The sequence below is a fragment of the Geotrypetes seraphini genome, chromosome 3 (genome assembly GCF_902459505.1).
Source record: "Geotrypetes seraphini chromosome 3, aGeoSer1.1, whole genome shotgun sequence".
In the NCBI taxonomy this organism is placed as follows: domain Eukaryota; kingdom Metazoa; phylum Chordata; class Amphibia; order Gymnophiona; family Dermophiidae; genus Geotrypetes; species Geotrypetes seraphini.
Window position 1 is genome coordinate 292,540,345 of NC_047086.1, and position 17,970 is coordinate 292,558,314.

Below are 17,970 nucleotides of genomic sequence, written 5' to 3' on the forward strand. Positions count from 1 at the left end.
TTTTTACATGTTAGGACTGCTGTGTATACTTGGTACTACTGACTACTGGTGGTGAATGGATAATATCCAGCTCCACCTCTGCTTTGTCCTCACAGCACCCCCAGCTCTAAAGAGATAGGTCCTGATTCTATAAAACTACTACTACTACTAATCATTTCTATAACGCTACTAGACATATGCAGCATTGTACATCAAAACACAGAAGAGTCAGTCCCTGCTCATAAGAGATTACAATCTAGTCAAGACAGACAAACTGGACAAGAAGATGCATCAATACACTGTGCTCAGGTGGGGGGATTACAGAGGGAATGATAAGACCGATTTTGGTGCTTAGAAAGTGGAGTGGAGTTTGGAATTGAAAGCAGCTTCAAAGTAGTGGGCTTTGAGTCTGGATTTGAATATTATTATTATTATTATTATTCTTTATTCTTATATACCGCCATACCCAGTGAGTTCTAGGCGGTTTACATCAATTAGCAAATGATCTGCATTGAATAGCAGATTTACAACAAAATTAGAGGTAGGTTTACAAAATTAGAATCAGATTTACAGCATTGAATAGCAGATTTACAACAATATTAGAAGTAGGTTTACAAAATTAGAAGCAGATTTACAGCATAATTAGAAGAATTTTTGACAGAAAATTGCAGGCCGAATTACGATAAATTACAGTGATTTGCCGCAGTCAGCCATGAAGTTACAGCGATTCTTAACTGTCTGCACAGAGGGCAGGTTTACATCAATATTACAGAAATTGCAGGTTTGACCGAGCTAGGTAGGGGAGGTAGAGGGTGGGGGAGGGAGGGGGGGACTGGTGAAGGAGGAAGGGGGCAGCGGTGGGGTAAGTGTCCTGTGAGGTGAATGGGTTATTAAGGGTCGTGTTTGCTGAAAAGGTACGTTTTTAGTAGTTTTCTGAATGATAGGTAAGTGGGGGCCTCGAGTATCATCTGTGCTAGCCATGGATTCGACTTGGCTGCTTGGAAGGCAAAAGTTCTATCCAGGAATCTTTTGAGAGGGCAGTGTTTAGGCGAAGGGAAGGCGAACAGTTGAGTTCTCCGTGATGTCCTGTTGCTGCAGTAGAGGTTAAAGTGTGTGTTTATGTAACTTGGGGAGGAGCCGTTAACCGATTTGTAGCAGAAGCATGCAAATTTAAAGAGGATTCTAGATTCAAATGGTAGCCAGTGTAGTTGGTGATAGAAAGGGGTGACATGTTCCCATTTCTTTAGGCCAAAGATGAGGCGCACCGCGGTATTTTGGACTGTTTTTAGTCTCCTGGTAGTTTTCTTAGTGGCGTTAAGGTAGATGATATTGCAGTAGTCGAGGATGCTGAGGATGGAGGACTGTACAAGTAGGCGGAATGCATTGTCATAGAAGTGTTTTTTTATGGTGCGAAGTTTCCAAAGTACCGAGAAGCTTTTCCTAATTATGAGGTCTGTATGGTTATCTAGAGATAAGTTTTTGTCCAGCGTGACTCCCAGAATTTTTATGGTCGGATCAAGGGGGAAGGTCTTTCCTTTTAGTTGAATTGTGGTTTCCTTAATTTTATCTTTGGGGGAGGCTAGAAAAAATTTTGTTTTGTCTGGGTTTAATTTCAGTCTGAATGAAAGCATCCAGAGTTCTATCTGGTTGAGAGTGTTTGAGATGTGGTCGAGTAGTTCTTGTGAAAAGTTGGTTAATGGAATGGTTATTGTGATATCGTCTGCATAAATGAAGAATTTGAGATTTAGGTTGTGTAGGAGTTTACCTAGTGAGGCAAGGTAAATGTTGAATAGGATGGGGGATAAGGGGGAGCCCTGTGGGACCCCGCAGGTGTTGTCCCAGCAGTATGAGAAAGAGTTATTCTTGAGTACCTTGTATGATCTATTTTGTAGGAACCCCTGAAACCAATTGAGGACCTGGTCTGAGATGCCTATGTGCGCTAGGCATTCCAGGAGAATGGTGTGGTCGACCAGGTCGAAAGCACTGCTCAGATCGAGTTGAATGATCAGGGCACTTGAGCCTTGACTGAAGAGTGTGAGGAGGTGGTCGAGAAGGGAGGCTATGATGGTTTCAGTGCTGTGGTCCGCCCGAAATCCTGATTGGTTGTCACTTAGAATGTTGAATTTTTCAAGGTATGCGGAAAGTTCCGCTTTTACCAGCCCTTCCGCTATTTTGGTAAATAGGGGGATACTGGCGATCGGCCTATAATTAGAAGGGGAGTTTGGTGGTTCTTTCTCATTTTTTAAAATTGGGGTGATCATTATTTGACCCTGCTCCGATGGGAAGTTACCTTTGGATAATAGGTAATTAACCCATGTCATCATTTTTGCTTTAAAATGGGGAGGGGCCGTTCTCATGATTTTTGGTGGGCATGTGTCCAGATGGCAGTAGGAGTGAGTATACTTGTTGTAGTAAGTATTGAAGGTTTGCCAATCGGTTACTGCGAACTGTTTCCAAATAAGGTCGACTTTGGCTCCCGGGTCTGGGTTTGGTGGATTCATGTCTGTGAGGATGGGGAAGAGCTCGAGGGGGTTGGGGCTGGCTGGTAGAGTTGTTCTTATTTTTTGGATCTTGGTATTGAAGAAGTCAGCCAGGGTGTTGGCGGTTAAGGTGGCTTCTTCGTGTAGGTTTGTGTAGGTTTCTATGTTGTAAAGATCATTGACCAATCTGAAGAGGTTATTGCTATTGGTTTTAGGATTACCGATTTTGTTGGAGTAGAATTTTTTTCTTTTTTCACTAGTGAGGGTTTTGTACTGTTTTAATTTTTGTCTCCATGCCAGTCTGTGTTCTAGCGTTCCGGTTTTTTGCCATGATCTTTCGGCTTTTCTGAGGTCCTTCTTGCATTGCAGCAGTTCAGAATCAAACCAGCCTTCTTGGTTGGGGTTTCTTATTCTGCGGGTTTTTTTGGGGGCAATCTCGTTTAGTATATTGGTACTATCATGTATCCATGAGGTCATGATTTGTTCCGTATCTTCTATTGGATTGGTGTTGATTTCGAAGTGGGACCAGAATTCCATTGGGTCAATCTTTCCTCTGGTATTGTGGGTTTTGACTGTTCTTGTTTTTTCGCTTTTAGGGGGTTTAAGTTGGCATCCAATGGTGAAGCTACATAGGCGGTGATCTGACCAAAGGGAGTCTGACCAGTTGCCTTGTTTCCAATAAAAAGTGGGATTGGTCTGTTCCTTGGAGGATAGAGTTACCAGGTCTAACTGATGTCCTCTTTGGTGGGTTTTGATCGGGGGGTGTTTGTCAAAGCCTAGTTGTGAGAGCAGTGACCAGAAGTCCGCGGTTTCAGGTTGGTCAGTTTGCTCGAGGTGTATGTTGATGTCCCCACACAGTAGGTTGTATGGGCTTGTTAGCGAATTGGTAAGAAGGACACTACAACAGCACTCGCCATTTTCCTAGCGCCACCGGGCCGGCGTGGGAGCCCTGCTCCGCCCCCCGAACCCGCAGGAGGACTACATACTTAAAAGGACACAGCGCCAACGGCGCGCCGCCGTTCGGCGTGCCGACGAAGGCGCTTCGTGGAGCACCTGAGAGGAGCACCAGCGAGGAGCACCTGAGAGCAGCACCGGAGAGGAGCACCTGAGAGCAGCACCGGAGAGGAGCACCTGAGAGCAGCACCGGAGAGGAGCACCTGAGAGCAGCACCGGAGAGGAGCACCAGCGAACCTTAGAATTGCGAACACATACGCCCCGGAGACCACTCCACCGGACCTACTGCCTACCTCCACTATAAGGTAAGGAGCGAAAGAGCCCCCGCTCCTCCCCCTCCAACCAGGACTCTAAGAGAGAAACACTCCCTCTATCTAACAACACAAACACTCCAAACCAGACATCAAACATGAAGCCCTCCCGAAACACATACAAAACAGCCACCATCCTGATAATCCTCCTCATTTCTAGCTGGAAAACAACAGCAAACAACCAACCCACCACAACCTCAACCGCAAGTACAACCAACTTCCAAATCCCCAACAGAAGAATACTCACACCAAGAATCCCAAACCACCACTCCAACACTCAACACCCCATCACTGTTTTCTGGAGAAGAAGATCAACACCCCCGAAAACAAAATCTCACACAACCCCCACAACACTCATTTACCCGGAAACAACCTACAGTCCACAGACCAACACGACCTCCCTTACATGTGCCTATGTCAACATCAGATCTCTAGGACCCAAAACAGAAAACATAAAAAACTGGATAATAACAGAAAAACTTGACTGCCTATTCCTCACTGAAACCTGGCTAACCTCAGACACAGACCCTAGAATAAAAGAAGTATGCCCACCGGGATACAAAATAACAGTAACCTGCAGAGAGAAAAAAAGAGGAGGTGGACTAGCAATAATATTCAAGAACTCCCTAACTCTAAACACACTTGAGAAAGTATCCACTCCACAATTGGATTTCCTAGCATGCCAACTCACAAACACAACACAAAAAAACTCTCTAAACTGCCTGCTCTGCTACATAACACCAGGAAACTGGACCACAGTGAGACCCGAATTTGAAAACTTCATCTACCAAAACTCATTAACAGCCGATTTTAACCTCATCCTAGGAGACCTAAACCTACACCTAGAAGACCCAACCTCCACACCAGCAAACAATTGTCTATCATTCCTCAATGCATTATCCTTCCAGATCCTAAACCCACAAACCACTCATGAAAAAGGTCATCAACTAGACATTGCAGCATTCATGTCTCACAATCCATCCAATCAAGAAATCCAAACCCCTAACGGAACATGGTCCCCATCCCTATGGTCAGACCACTACATCTATAACTTCAACATCAAATGGACCAAAACCAAACACACACCTCAATCAAAAAAAACCACATATACCTCACGCAAACACATCGACCCAACCATCTTCTGGGCACATGTAGATGAAAACATCCAAGAAGGCGACCCAAAAAACTTCATCTCCCACTGGAAAAATGAATCCACCAACGCCCTTGACAATCTGGCACCCCTACAAACCAAAACCAGAACCAGCAGGAAATCAGACCAATGGTTTGACAGTGAATTACTCCAACTCAAAAGACAGTGTAGAAGATTAGAAAGAAAATGGAGAAAAAAGAACCAAGAACAAACAAAAACCGACTGGAAAAAAATCAACAAACAATACAAAAATCTACTAAAAGACAAGAGGAAAAGCTACTACACCAATCTCATAGGCACAGAAACACAAGATTCCAAAAAAATATTCCAAATCCTGAAAGAATTAACAGACACCAAACCATACACTAACTCCACGGACACACCTCCACCATCACCCACCATCTTAGCAGAACACTTCAAGAATAAAATCACCAATACCAGAGCCACTCTCATCCTCAACCCATCCAATCTAAATCCTATCACAATCCACCCTACAGGAAAAGAGGCAATCGCAGCAGACAGAATCTGGACTAAATTCCCAAACATACAATGGGCAGAATTCAACAAACTCTACAAAAAATACAGCCATGCCTCCTGTGACCTCAACCATTGCCCCTCATATCTCCTTACCACCTCTAGTGTAAAGTTCCGCACCATAACTCTACAATGGATCCAATACACGCTCACAGAGGGCACATTCCCTAACAACCTCAGCGAAATTGTCATCACCCCAATACAAAAAGATCCAAAGGCACCACAAAACCTCCCATCCAACTATAGACCTATAGCCTCAATCCCGCTATATGTCAAAATTATAGAAGGCCTAGTAGCCAAACTCCTCACCAACTACATAGAGGACCATAACCTACTCCACCCCATGCAATCAGGATTCAGAACAAACTTCAGCACAGAGACATTACTAGGCTCCCTCATGGATACCGTCAGACAACAACTTAGTACAGGGAAAAAGATGCTACTCATACAACTGGACCTATCGGCGGCATTCGATCTAGTAGACCACAACATCCTTCTTCAGATCTTAGATGCAATAGGCATCTCAGATAAAGTATACTCATGGTTCGAAGGATTCCTAAAACTCAGAACCTACAGAGTAAAATCAAATAACGAAAAATCAGAATCCTGGTCAAACCCCTGCGGCGTACCACAAGGATCTCCACTATCCCCCATCCTCTTCAATCTATACACTGCCTCTCTAGGAACTCATCTGGATAATCTAAGTATAACATCCTATAGCTATGCGGATGACATCACCATCCTCATCCCATACGATCACTCCAAACCTACCATGACAGACGAACTTCACCAAACACTGGAAGCAATCACAACCTGGATGGAAAATCACAAACTTAAACTCAACCAAGACAAAACCAAATTCATCCTCCTAGAAAATGACAAGATCCAAACCACAACCACCCTAGACATAAACGCAACCAAATATCCAATCCAAACAACCATAAAACTACTAGGCATGACCATAGACAGACGCTGCACAATGCAACCCCAAATAAACAAAACAACCCAAAAATCATTCGCAATCATGAGAAACCTGAGACAAGTCCGAAAATTCTTTGAAAGTACACAATTCCTACTTATAGTACAATCCCTAATTCTAAGTATATTGGACTACTGTAACATACTCTTCCTCCCATGTCCGGCAACCACGATAAGACAACTCCAAACAATCCAAAATACAGCCTTAAGACTCGTCTATTCATTGAAAAAACACGACCACATCACTGAGGCCTTCATCAACTCACACTGGCTCCCAATCCAAGAAAGAATCCAATTCAAATTCTACTGCATTTTATTTAAAACCCTACACGGAGACAGTCCATCATACCTGAACAATCGCCTCATACAAGCAACCAATATCAGACACAGAAAAACGCACTCCCCATTCATACCCCCCCCATCCAAAGAAGTAAAAAGAACTAAACTACATGACGGCCTCCTAGCCACACAAGCTGCAAGACTGGACAACCAGATCACCAACCTTCTGATGACCACTCCAGACTACAAGACTTTCAGAAAAGAAATAAAAACCACCCTTTTCAAGAAATTCCTAAAACAACAATAACAACACGACCTCTAAAAACCCTTAAGATCTACATCTTACCCCTCAAGCTATTCATTATAACTCATATAACTCTACAATCCTGCAATTCTGTAATTCGGTAATTCTGTAATTCATTGCAATTCTGTAATTCATTGCAACTCCGCTATCCTGTAAATCTATAATTCATTATAATTCTGTTCTTTAATTTAACCTTTTGTAATCCGCCTTGAACCGCAAGGTAATGGCGGAATAGAAATCCCTAATGTAATGTAATGTAATGTAATGTAATTCAGCAAAGTCGTCTTTGGTCGTGGTCCATTTTTTGGGGGGTATGTAAAATAGAGTGATGGTTAGTGAGGAGGGCAGAGATGTTGATGCTAGGGCGATGGTTAGCATTTCGGAATTAGGTGAAGAGGTTGTGTTAAGAACGGAAGCGTTGAGATGGTCTCGGAAGATTATTGCTAGTCCTCCTCCTCTTCCCCATGTTCTGGCTAGGGAGAGTATCTTGAATTTTGGTGGTAGACAATCTTTAATAATGATGTCTTTGTCTGAAAGCAACCAGGTTTCTGTGAGAAGGACGAAGTCAGGGTTGTTTTCAGTTAGCCAGTCTTTGATTAGTGTGGATTTATTCCTCATAGATCTGATATTCAGGTAAAAGCCCTGCAGGGACTGGTGGTTGGTGTGATTGGGTGGGGAGTAGTGGGAGTACGCCAGTTTTTTTAGGGTTCTTAGTTTTTTTGGGTGGGACTTGGTCGGTTTGTAGTGGTGGGGGGGGTTGTTGGGCAAGTGGGCGTGTGGGTGGTCTTGTGTGGTGTGGAGAGTGTATGTAATGGTTCTGGGTTTTACCGATCGGTGTAGCGTGATGTGGATGGGAATGGGGGATGCATTGGAGTTGTCTGCGTTGCAGAGCCTGGAAGAGAGCAAGAGGAGTGTAAGTAGAGCTACGCATTGTTGTGTATTTGGCTTGGCCATTGTGAGGGGCTCGTCCCAGCTGTGGTTGGAGACGTTGGGGTGTTTCCTGTGATTGAGGACAGGATTAGTGCAAGGGGGGAAAGAAAAACGGAAGTTGGGGTTTCTAGATTGGTGGGTCAGAGGGCGGTTTGGTATATTCCTGTAAGCTGTCCTGAAGGTTAAGCAGTGTAACAAGGATAAACAATGTGGTTTCAATACAGTGGTGCTATGATCTGTATAGGTCCGGCAGGGTTATACATTAGAGTTTTTTGTAACAGGAACGTATCCGGATTGGGGGTTTCAGGGTTCTGTCCACGAGACCCGGAGTCGGTGCTGTTGGATCTGTCTGGGAAGGAGTTCCTTTTTGGGTTGAGACGGTTGAGTCTTTGTTGGAGTGCTGGGGCTGTGACTGTAGTGGTCTGGGCAGGTTCTGTGGTCGGTGGGCTGGTATCGGAGGCTGCCTGTGCTGGTGTCTTCCCGCAAGTGCTTCGCGGTTGGGTTCCTGCTGGTTAGGGAGGGGTGTCCGGCTGAGTAGGCTGGGTGTTGTTGGGATCCGGGTGAGAGGATCGGGCTCGCCGGTTCAGGAGTCGTTTGAAGTCGCTTTGCAAAGGCGCGTGCTAAGGCGCACGCGCCTTAGACGTGCGCCTTCGACGGCACGCCGAACGGCTGCACGCCGTTGGCGCGGCGGCTTTGAGGCGTCGGGTTCGTTCGGGGGAGGGGCGGAGCAGGGCTCGCACGCTCCTCTCCTGCTAGTGCCCGGCTTTGAGGCCGCTCTCCGGGGGGCGCGGCGGCTTTGAGGCGTCGGGTTCGTTCGGGGGAGGGGCGGAGCAGGGCTCGCACGCTCCTCTCCTGCTAGTGCCCGGCCTTGAGGCCGCTCTCCGGGGGGCGCGGCGGCTTTGAGGCGTCGGGTTCGTTCGGGGGAGGGGCGGAGCAGGGCTCGCACGCTCCTCTCCTGCTAGTGCCCGGCTTTGAGGCCGCTCTCCGGGGGGCGCGGCGGCTTTGAGGCGTCGGGTTCGTTCGGGGGAGGGGCGGAGCAGGGCTCGCACGCTCCTCTCCTGCTAGTGCCCGGCTTTGAGGCCGCTCTCCGGGGGGCGCGGCGGCTTTGAGGCGTCGGGTTCGTTCGGGGGAGGGGCGGAGCAGGGCTCGCACGCTCCTCTCCTGCTAGTGCCCGGCTTTGAGGCCGCTCTCCGGGGGGCGCGGCGGCTTTGAGGCGTCGGGTTCGTTCGGGGGAGGGGCGGAGCAGGGCTCGCACGCTCCTCTCCTGCTAGTGCCCGGCTTTGAGGCCGCTCTCCGGGGGGCGCGGCGGCTTTGAGGCGTCGGGTTCGTTCGGGGGAGGGGCGGAGCAGGGCTCGCACGCTCCTCTCCTGCTAGTGCCCGGCTTTGAGGCCGCTCTCCGGGGGGCGCGGCGGCTTTGAGGCGTCGGGTTCGTTCGGGGGAGGGGCGGAGCAGGGCTCGCACGCTCCTCTCCTGCTAGTGCCCGGCCTTGAGGCCGCTCTCCGGGGGGCGCGGCGGCTTTGAGGCGTCGGGTTCGTTCGGGGGAGGGGCGGAGCAGGGCTCGCACGCTCCTCTCCTGCTAGTGCCCGGCTTTGAGGCCGCTCTCCGGGGGGCGCGGCGGCTTTGAGGCGTCGGGTTCGTTCGGGGGGGGGGCGGAGCAGGGCTCGCACGCTCCTCTCCTGCTAGTGCCCGGCTTTGAGGCCGCTCTCCGGGGGGCGCGGCGGCTTTGAGGCGTCGGGTTCGTTCGGGGGAGGGGCGGAGCAGGGCTCGCACGCTCCTCTCCTGCTAGTGCCCGGCTTTGAGGCCGCTCTCCGGGGGGCGCGGCGGCTTTGAGGCGTCGGGTTCGTTCGGGGGAGGGGCGGAGCAGGGCTCGCACGCTCCTCTCCTGCTAGTGCCCGGCTTTGAGGCCGCTCTCCGGGGGGCGCGGCGGCTTTGAGGCGTCGGGTTCGTTCGGGGGAGGGGCGGAGCAGGGCTCGCACGCTCCTCTCCTGCTAGTGCCCGGCCTTGAGGCCGCTCTCCGGGGGGCGCGGCGGCTTTGAGGCGTCGGGTTCGTTCGGGGGAGGGGCGGAGCAGGGCTCGCACGCTCCTCTCCTGCTAGTGCTACTGCCAGAGACGGAGCCTGACATATCAAGTCAGGCAGTTTGTTCCAGGCATATGGTGCAGCAAGGTGGAATGGGCGGAGCCTGGAGTTGGCTGTAGAGGAGAAGGGTACAGACAAGAGAGACTTATCCAATGAGCGAGTACCAAGGGGAAGCGTGTATGATGAAGACCACTGACCATTTTAGTAGTTTCCCTTTGGACAGATCTACTCTTTATATCTTTTTAAAGGTCTCCAGAATTGTTCAAAGCATTATGAATGAGGTCTCACCACAGTCATATACAAAGGCATCATCACCTCCTTTTTCCAACTGGCCTTTCCTCTTGCTTTGTACCCAAGCATACTGTACTTCTAGCTTTTGCAATTGTTTTTGCTACCTGCTTGGCCACCTTAAGATTATCACATGTGATCACACCCAATTCCTGCTCTTCTTTCATTTACAAAATTTCTTCATCCCCTACACTGTACTTACTGTTTCCTTAGGTTTCTGCAATTCAGATGCTTGACCCTGTATTTGTTAGCATTAAATCTTAGCTGCCAGTTTCTGGACCATTCGTCCTCATGTTATCCACACCATTAAATCCTATTGCAGATTTTGATATATCTGCAAAGAGGCAAACTTTACCATACAACCCTTCAGCAATATTGCTTACAAAAATTTTAAAAAGAACTGGCCCAAGAACCGAGCCATACAGAACACCACTTGTAACATCCTTTTCATCAGAGTGAGCTCCATTTAATATTACCCTCTGTTGCCTTCAACTCGACCAGTTCCTAACACAATTGGTCAGTTTAGGGCCATACCGAGGGGACACTCGGTTTATTTATTAATTGTTATACAAAACCATGTCAATCCATGGGAACTGAACTGCAGGTAGGAACTGTCATCTCTTTAGATCACAGTTTCATTCTTAAAAGCAAGGTACACATAACAATATGTAGTACTTCTGCAGTTTAAAAAAACCATTTTCTTTATTTTTCCTCAAAATTGGATGGCAAACAGGGCCATATTCAGTCTTCAGTTTTAAGATATTCTTTAGCAAATTGGTTCACATATGGTCTTTAGATTTAAGCAGTTTCTTGTGGAATATAGCATTTTATGACTGTGTTTTTTGTAACAATGGTTTCAGCAACAACAGCATTTTCGATTATTTGCGGTTTTTAGCTTGCTGGCTCCTCCCCCCAAATGATGTCAGCTTGCATAGAGAAATCACTGATTCCCAGCACTTTCTTCACCATGTTTTGCCTCTCCTTCAGGAACAGGCCAGGTCTCCCACCATGTTATTCGCGGTTTCACCATATTCACTATGTCTTTTTTTTATAATAGAAAACAGCGAATAACATATGAAAAAGTTATTTGCGGTTTTCCTGTATTCGCGGGTCTGTTAATCCCCTATCACAGCGAATACGGAGGGAGAAGTGTAATCTGTTGTGAAATGATAATAAGACCACATACCACCTTCCTCCTCTTAATATCATCTAACCTTTTAAGAACTGGTATTTCATACTATGAGTATTCACATAAACAACTGAATAGGCATGAATTACACGTACCAAAAAGGGCTGCAATGGTCAGTCCTTTCATGATGAGAGAAGGGTGGTTTCAGTCAGGACACACTGGAAAAGAAACACACATTTCTTCACATTACTTCTTCTGGTGAGGATACTCTACCACATGCGACATGCTGTCTATTCATAGGACTAAGAATGCAATTAGGATCTTGAAGTTAGAGTATTGTACTGGGGCCAAAGAAGTTTGACTGCACATTTAAATTATAACCTGTAAACTGTATGTTAACCTGTAACACGTCCTGGGCTCTTTGGGGAGAATGGGATAGAAAGCAAAATAAATAATTAATTAATTGTAACGTGGGTCTTCTTAGAGTGACAGGGACTGTAGGAGGCTATAGTATGTGTCTTTGTGACTGTGTGTCTTGTGTGTATGCACATGTGTGTGTGCTCATAAGTGTGTATCTTTGTTTCCTTATGGGTGTTTGTGTGAATGTTTTTATATGCGTCTGTATGTGTGTGTGATTGTGTGTATATTTGTCTGTACGTTTCTATGGAGTTGTTTGCATTAGAGGTCTGCATGGGAACGGGAATCCCGCAGGTCCCGCGGGGGTCCCGTGGGAATCCCCCATAACCCACGGGACTCCCACGGGGACCCCTCTCTGGCCCACGGGACTCCCACGGGGACCCCCCTCTAGTCAACGGGACTCCCATGGGGATGGAAGGCTTTGGAAGCAGGGTTCGTCCATATAATATAATGGACACGTCAGCCTTAGTAAAAGAGGGGGTTTATAAGTTAATTACCTGAACAGAAAACAAAAAAGGGTTCCACCAAAGAGATTCCACATGGAAAACAGCAGCGCAAACACAAAAGAAACTGTGGAATTGATGACCCTGTCAGAAGTAATTGCTGCTTTTTATGGGGATGGGCGGGGATGGAGGTAATTCCTTGCGGGGATGGGTGGGGACGGAGAAGATCCTGGTGGGGATGGTGGGGACGGAGAGGATCCTAGCAGGGACGGGTGGGGACAGAAAGGATTCTGGTGGGGACGGGCAGGGATGGGTAGGATTTCTGTCCCTGCACAACTCTCTAGTTTGCATGTGTCTGTTTGTTTCTGTGCATGCATGCGTGCTTGTGTGTGCCTTTGTGTCTATGTGTACAGACAAACAGACGGGTGGAGCATCCTCAATAGGAGCTATCACATAGGTGAAACCCATCTAAAAATGCAATAACAAGAAAGTTGCATGTTCAAACGAACTGATTACAGATCCGGTGAGGAATATAAAACTGATGAATATTTCAGATCTTACATAAAACACATAAAAAGAAAAAAAGAAAGCATTACATATAATAAGTGCTTCAAGAAATATAGAAACAGATTTTAGACCTATAAGAGGATTCTATAAGAGGCACCTATGTTAGGCGCTGCTAGACTAGTGTGTTTCAACCTTTTTGCACCTATGGACCGGCAGAAATGGAGGAATTGTTTTGTGGACCGGCAGTTGAGGAGTGCTGGTGTGGACTTGAGTACTGCTACTGGACTGCCAAGGGAGACCGGGGAGAGGGGGGGGGAAGTGACTTTTCCTATTAGGAGGCTTCTACTCAGCCTCCTGGGGGCTCAGGAGGTCGCATCCCACATTGTGTCTTGCTGCTCCGGTTCTGTGCCGCGTGTTGCAGCAGTGGGATTGTCATTCCTTTTAGCCTGGTCTGGGAGCAGGGGGACCTTCCCCTCCTTCCGGGGAGGACCGAAAGGAGAGCACAGATCAGGGAGGCAGTGGCTTTCTGTGCATGCACAGCGGATGCCTTCGGGCAGCACAGTCAGCAGATTCGCCGTGTGGCGCCCGCTTCCAGCTCTCCAGTGGCCTTTGACCCAAAGTTGCCTACTGGTCACTGCACCAGGTTCATGCGATCTCCCTGTTAGCGGCCCCGGCGCTGCCTGGAGGTGTTGGAGGATGGCTGCACTGGTGTTTTTGCCTGGTGGTTCACGAGGTGTTTGCAGTGAGCCACCTTTTTAACTCTGTGCTTGTGGGGGACACTGGTCCTTTGCGGACTGGCAGGAGATTTTTGCAGACCGGCACCAGTCCACGGACTGGCGGTTGAAGAACACTGCGCTAGACACCTATACTAAGGATGCCTAGCGATGCCTAACATTTCCGCACAGAACTAAATTGTTTTTAATTGGTTTTAGAGGCATGATAATTAAAAACTTTTAAAACCACAAAGGTTAAGCACACCTGCTCTAATAAACTAGTTTGATATCATATTTTTTTCTCTGCCTATTTGAAGGTGCTGTTAAATCATAGTGTAAATCAGTGGTTCCCAAACCTGTCCTGGGAGACCCCCAGTCAGGTTTTCAAGATATCCCTAATGAATATGCATGAGAGAGATTTGCATATAATGGAAGTGACAGGTATGCAAATCTCTCTCATGCATATTCATTAGGGATATCTTGAAAACCTGACTGGCTGGGGGTCCCCCAGGACAGGTTTGGGAACCACTGGTGTAAATTCTATAAATGGGTGCCAAGTTAGTATCCCATTATGGCAGGGGTAGGGAACTCCGGTCCTCGAAAGCTGTATTCCAATCGGGTTTTCATGATTTCCCCAATGAATATGCATGAGATATATTTGCATGCACTGCTTTCAATGCATATACATTAGGGAAATCCTGAAAACCCGACTGGAATACGGCTCTCAAGGACCGGGGTTCCCTACCCCTGCATTATGGTGTTGGGAGCAGCTATTCTATAACAGCATCTGGACACCCAGATTCTTTTATTAGAATACTAGTGTAAACCTGTATCACCATGCCGGTGTCAGGTCAAAAGCGTGCCGGGACAAAGGCGCGAGCAGACAACTGAGCGCAGCGTGGAGGCGCGCGCCGAAGAAAAAGACTGTTTTTAGGGGCTACGACGGGGGATGTGGGGGGAACCCCCCACTTTACTTTATACAGATCGCGCCGCATTGTGGGGACGTTGTGGGGGGTTTGGGGGGTTGTAACCCCCCACATTTTACTGAAAACAACTTTTTCCCTTAGGGAAAAAGTTACGTTTTCACTAAAATGTGGGGGGTTACAACCCCCCAAACCCCCCACAATGCCGCCGCGATCTGTATTAAGTAAAGTGGGGGGGGGCTCCCCAACAAACCCCCCCGTCGCAGCCCCTAAAAACAGTCTTTTTCTTCGGCGCGCGCATCCGTCTTGCGCTCAGTTGTCGGCGCGCACCTTTGTCTTCCGCGTTTACTGTCTATGAACCCACCATGCCTAATGAAGGCAAGCCTATGTACACTAGGTCAAAGGCTAGGCCACGATATCACTAATTATAGACTGAAATGCATTTGGATTTTTGTTATTTTCAAGTAACAAGGCTACACTATTATTAGCAAATATGACTGCATAGCAGCTGCCAGTGCCCAAATATAAGGTCTTTTTAAGTAAACTTTTATGCCAGTACAGTAAACCCTTAAATATATCTTCAAAATAAGAGTGAAGGCCTTTTTTAACTGTTTATTCCTGCAGCATGTAATTTCTGCTAGGGTTAGGAAACCCAACCCTTGTTAAACTGAACTAGAGTTTACGGTAAAGCATTAGCATCAGTTTAAGACAAGCTCGTGGTGCCAGAGTAAAATAAACCTTGAATGGTTAGTGATGTGGCAGTTTAAAATTGAAACCCCCACCCCCAAACCCCCACCCCAACAACTCCCCCCCCCCAAAAAAAAAAAAATCCAAATAGCACCAACAGGTTCCACAAAGGAAATGAAGCAGCAAAACAACAAAAAGATTGTGGAACAGAAGATCGGATGTATCAGTTTGTAGTTTAATAAGCTTCCAAATAACTTAAAAACAATAATCATAAAACCAATCTATAAAGGTTGTATACAGTCCCAAGTAATCCACAAGATAGAAACCAAATAATGTATACAATAAAAATGACCTAACACAAGCAGTGTTTTGGCAAAATAAAAATGCCTTCCTCAGGGATCTTATAGAGCAGTGTTCTTCAACCTTTTTACACGTATGGACCGGCAGAAATAAAATAATTATTTTGTGAACCGGCAAACTACTAGAACTGAAATTAAAACCCCCCGTTTCCGCCCCGTCTCCGCAAGCTCGGTTCCCGCAAACAATCTGATCCCATCCGCACAAGCCTCAGTTATGATTTTATATTGAATGCATTTTATTAAAGTATAAAAAGAAACAATATTCTGTACAATTGTCATTTTATAAATACATATAATACAGAGCAAGGATCAAAAAAACCTCTGTCTCCAAGTTCACATATATCTCCTCTACTATCAAGAAAACTGAATAAGCCAAATTATTACAGAATGCTACACAGAAATATCATGCTAACAGAATACCACAGTCACACATGACAGGAATAGTGTTAGGGGAGTGTAGCTAGGGCAACTGCTCCCTGGTCAGAGAGAACTCTAAGCCAGCTGGAAGCTAAAGAAGCACTGCCTAGGCTTTGCAGTCCCCAGTTATGTCTAACGCCAGCTCTAGCAGGATATATATATTTGTGATGGGGTGTATGTCCCATCACGTGAGAGAGTCCCATCACAATATTTCAAATCTGATATATTCTAATCACAAAATAGAAATAAAATTATTGTTTTCTACCTTTTGTTGTCTCTGGTTTCTGCTTTCATCTTCTTTTCACTCTCTTCCTTCCAGCATCTGCCCTCTCTGTCTCTTCAATCCAGCATTTGCCCCTTACATACACTGTCTGCCCTCTCTCCCTTCCATATGGTATCTGTCTTCTTTCTATACCCCTCTCCCCTTTCCATCCAGCCTGCGCCCCCCCTTTTCTCCTTTTTACATGATTCATTCCAGCTTTACTGCTCTCTTCATTTTTATCTCTCCTACACCAGATCTAGCATCGTTGTCCCTCTCTGCTTATTTCTCTGCTGATCCCTTCCCATCATCAATCTCTCTACTTTCTCATTCCTGTCTCTCCCCTTCCCCTCCTCTAATCTCCCTGCCAGCTGTTTCCTTCCTTTTTTCCAACTCTCTTCCCTTCCCTTTCCCTCCTCCCCTCCCAGCAGCATCTCTCCTTCTCCTTCCCTCCAGGTCCAATAGCAGCTGTCCCTTTATTTTCCCTTGCCTAGCAGCTTCCCAGACTTTTTTCCCTCCTCCTCTCCCAGCAGCATCTCTCCTTTTCCCTCCCTCCAGGTCCAGTAGCAGCTGTCCCTTTATTTTCCCTTGTCCAGCAGCTTCCCAGACTCCTTTCCCTCCTCCCCTCCCAGCAGCATCTCTCCTTCTCCTTCCCTCCAGGTTCAGTAGCAGCTGTCCTGTTTTTTTTCCCTTGTCCAACAGCTCCCAGCCTCCAACAGTGGCTTTCTCCCCTCCCAGCAGCTCTCCGTACTTGCCAGCGCAGCGATTCACTAAGGCAGCCTTGGGTCCTTTGATGGATCATGCCACCTCTGAGGAAAGAGGAAGTTGCATCATCAGAGGCGGCTGTGACTCAGCAAAAGCCCCAAGGCTGCCGAAGTGAATTGCTGCGTTGGCAAGTACCGAGAGCTGCTGGGAGGGGAGAAAGCCACTGTCGGAGGCTCCCCATGATCTCGCCAGCCCTGCGCGGACCAGCAGGAAATTGCAGCTCATCGATCTTGCCGGCCCTGCGCATACCGGCAAGAATTTTCTGTGGACCGGCACTGGTCCACGGACCGGCGGTTGAAGAACACTTTTATAGAATCCTTTGCTGTCTTAAATATAAAAACATAAAAGTCACAAAAAATACAAGTAGTTAACAAGCAGCACAGCTCAGTTTAAAGTTGCCAAGATCTTAAGATATGTCTTAAGTCGAAGGCCCTTTTTTCCCTCAACCCTCTATCATTGTGCATACTAATGTCTGAAAGCTCATAACACCAGAGATGCCAAGTTACCCAGTTCCAGGAAGAAGATGGGTTGGCCAATCTCAGTTTAGAATTTACACATCTAGAATAGCATTTGATTTATAGTCGCTGATTCTACTCATTGAAATTCATGCTGCAGGCCCCATAATGCACTATGATAGAGTTGTCAGAAAACCAAAACTGGCCTAAAATCTCCCAACTTTACAGCTCTGTAACTCAGAGATACAGAAATAGGTGGGGAAATTTAAGTTTCCCAGAAGTCAATGTGGTGTCTACACAGGTCAGGAAAAATTCAAACTTTATGTCCAGTATATATAGCACTCTGATTTCATAAAAACAGGCACAGAATGGTATCTGCCTTGAGAAAAAAATAAAGATTGCTTGCAAGGACAGTAGCACTATATCAGAGGTGGGCAGCCTTGGTCCTCAAGGGCCGCAACCCAGTTGTATTTTCAGGATTTCCCTAATGAATATGCATGAGATCTCTTTGTATACAATGGAAGCAGTTCATGAAAATAGATCTTATACACATTTATTGGGGACATCCAAAACCCTGACTCTGTTGCAGCCCTCAGACACTGAGGTTGCCCACCCCACAGTATTCTTTTCTC

The 17,970-nt window shown here is 46.9% G+C and overlaps 1 protein-coding gene across 4 annotated transcripts in view; it reads right to left on the bottom strand.

The window, feature by feature from the left end:
• Positions 1-17,970, bottom strand: part of VIT (vitrin) — a 159,095-nt gene that overhangs the window by 121,182 nt on the left and 19,943 nt on the right. For all 4 annotated transcript variants that reach the window (XM_033939193.1, XM_033939195.1, XM_033939194.1 and 1 more), the window contains exon 2: positions 11,549-11,611. In XM_033939193.1, the coding sequence (XP_033795084.1) occupies positions 11,549-11,579 (31 nt within the window). In that variant the 5' untranslated portion in view covers positions 11,580-11,611. The remainder of the gene's footprint in view (positions 1-11,548; positions 11,612-17,970) is intronic.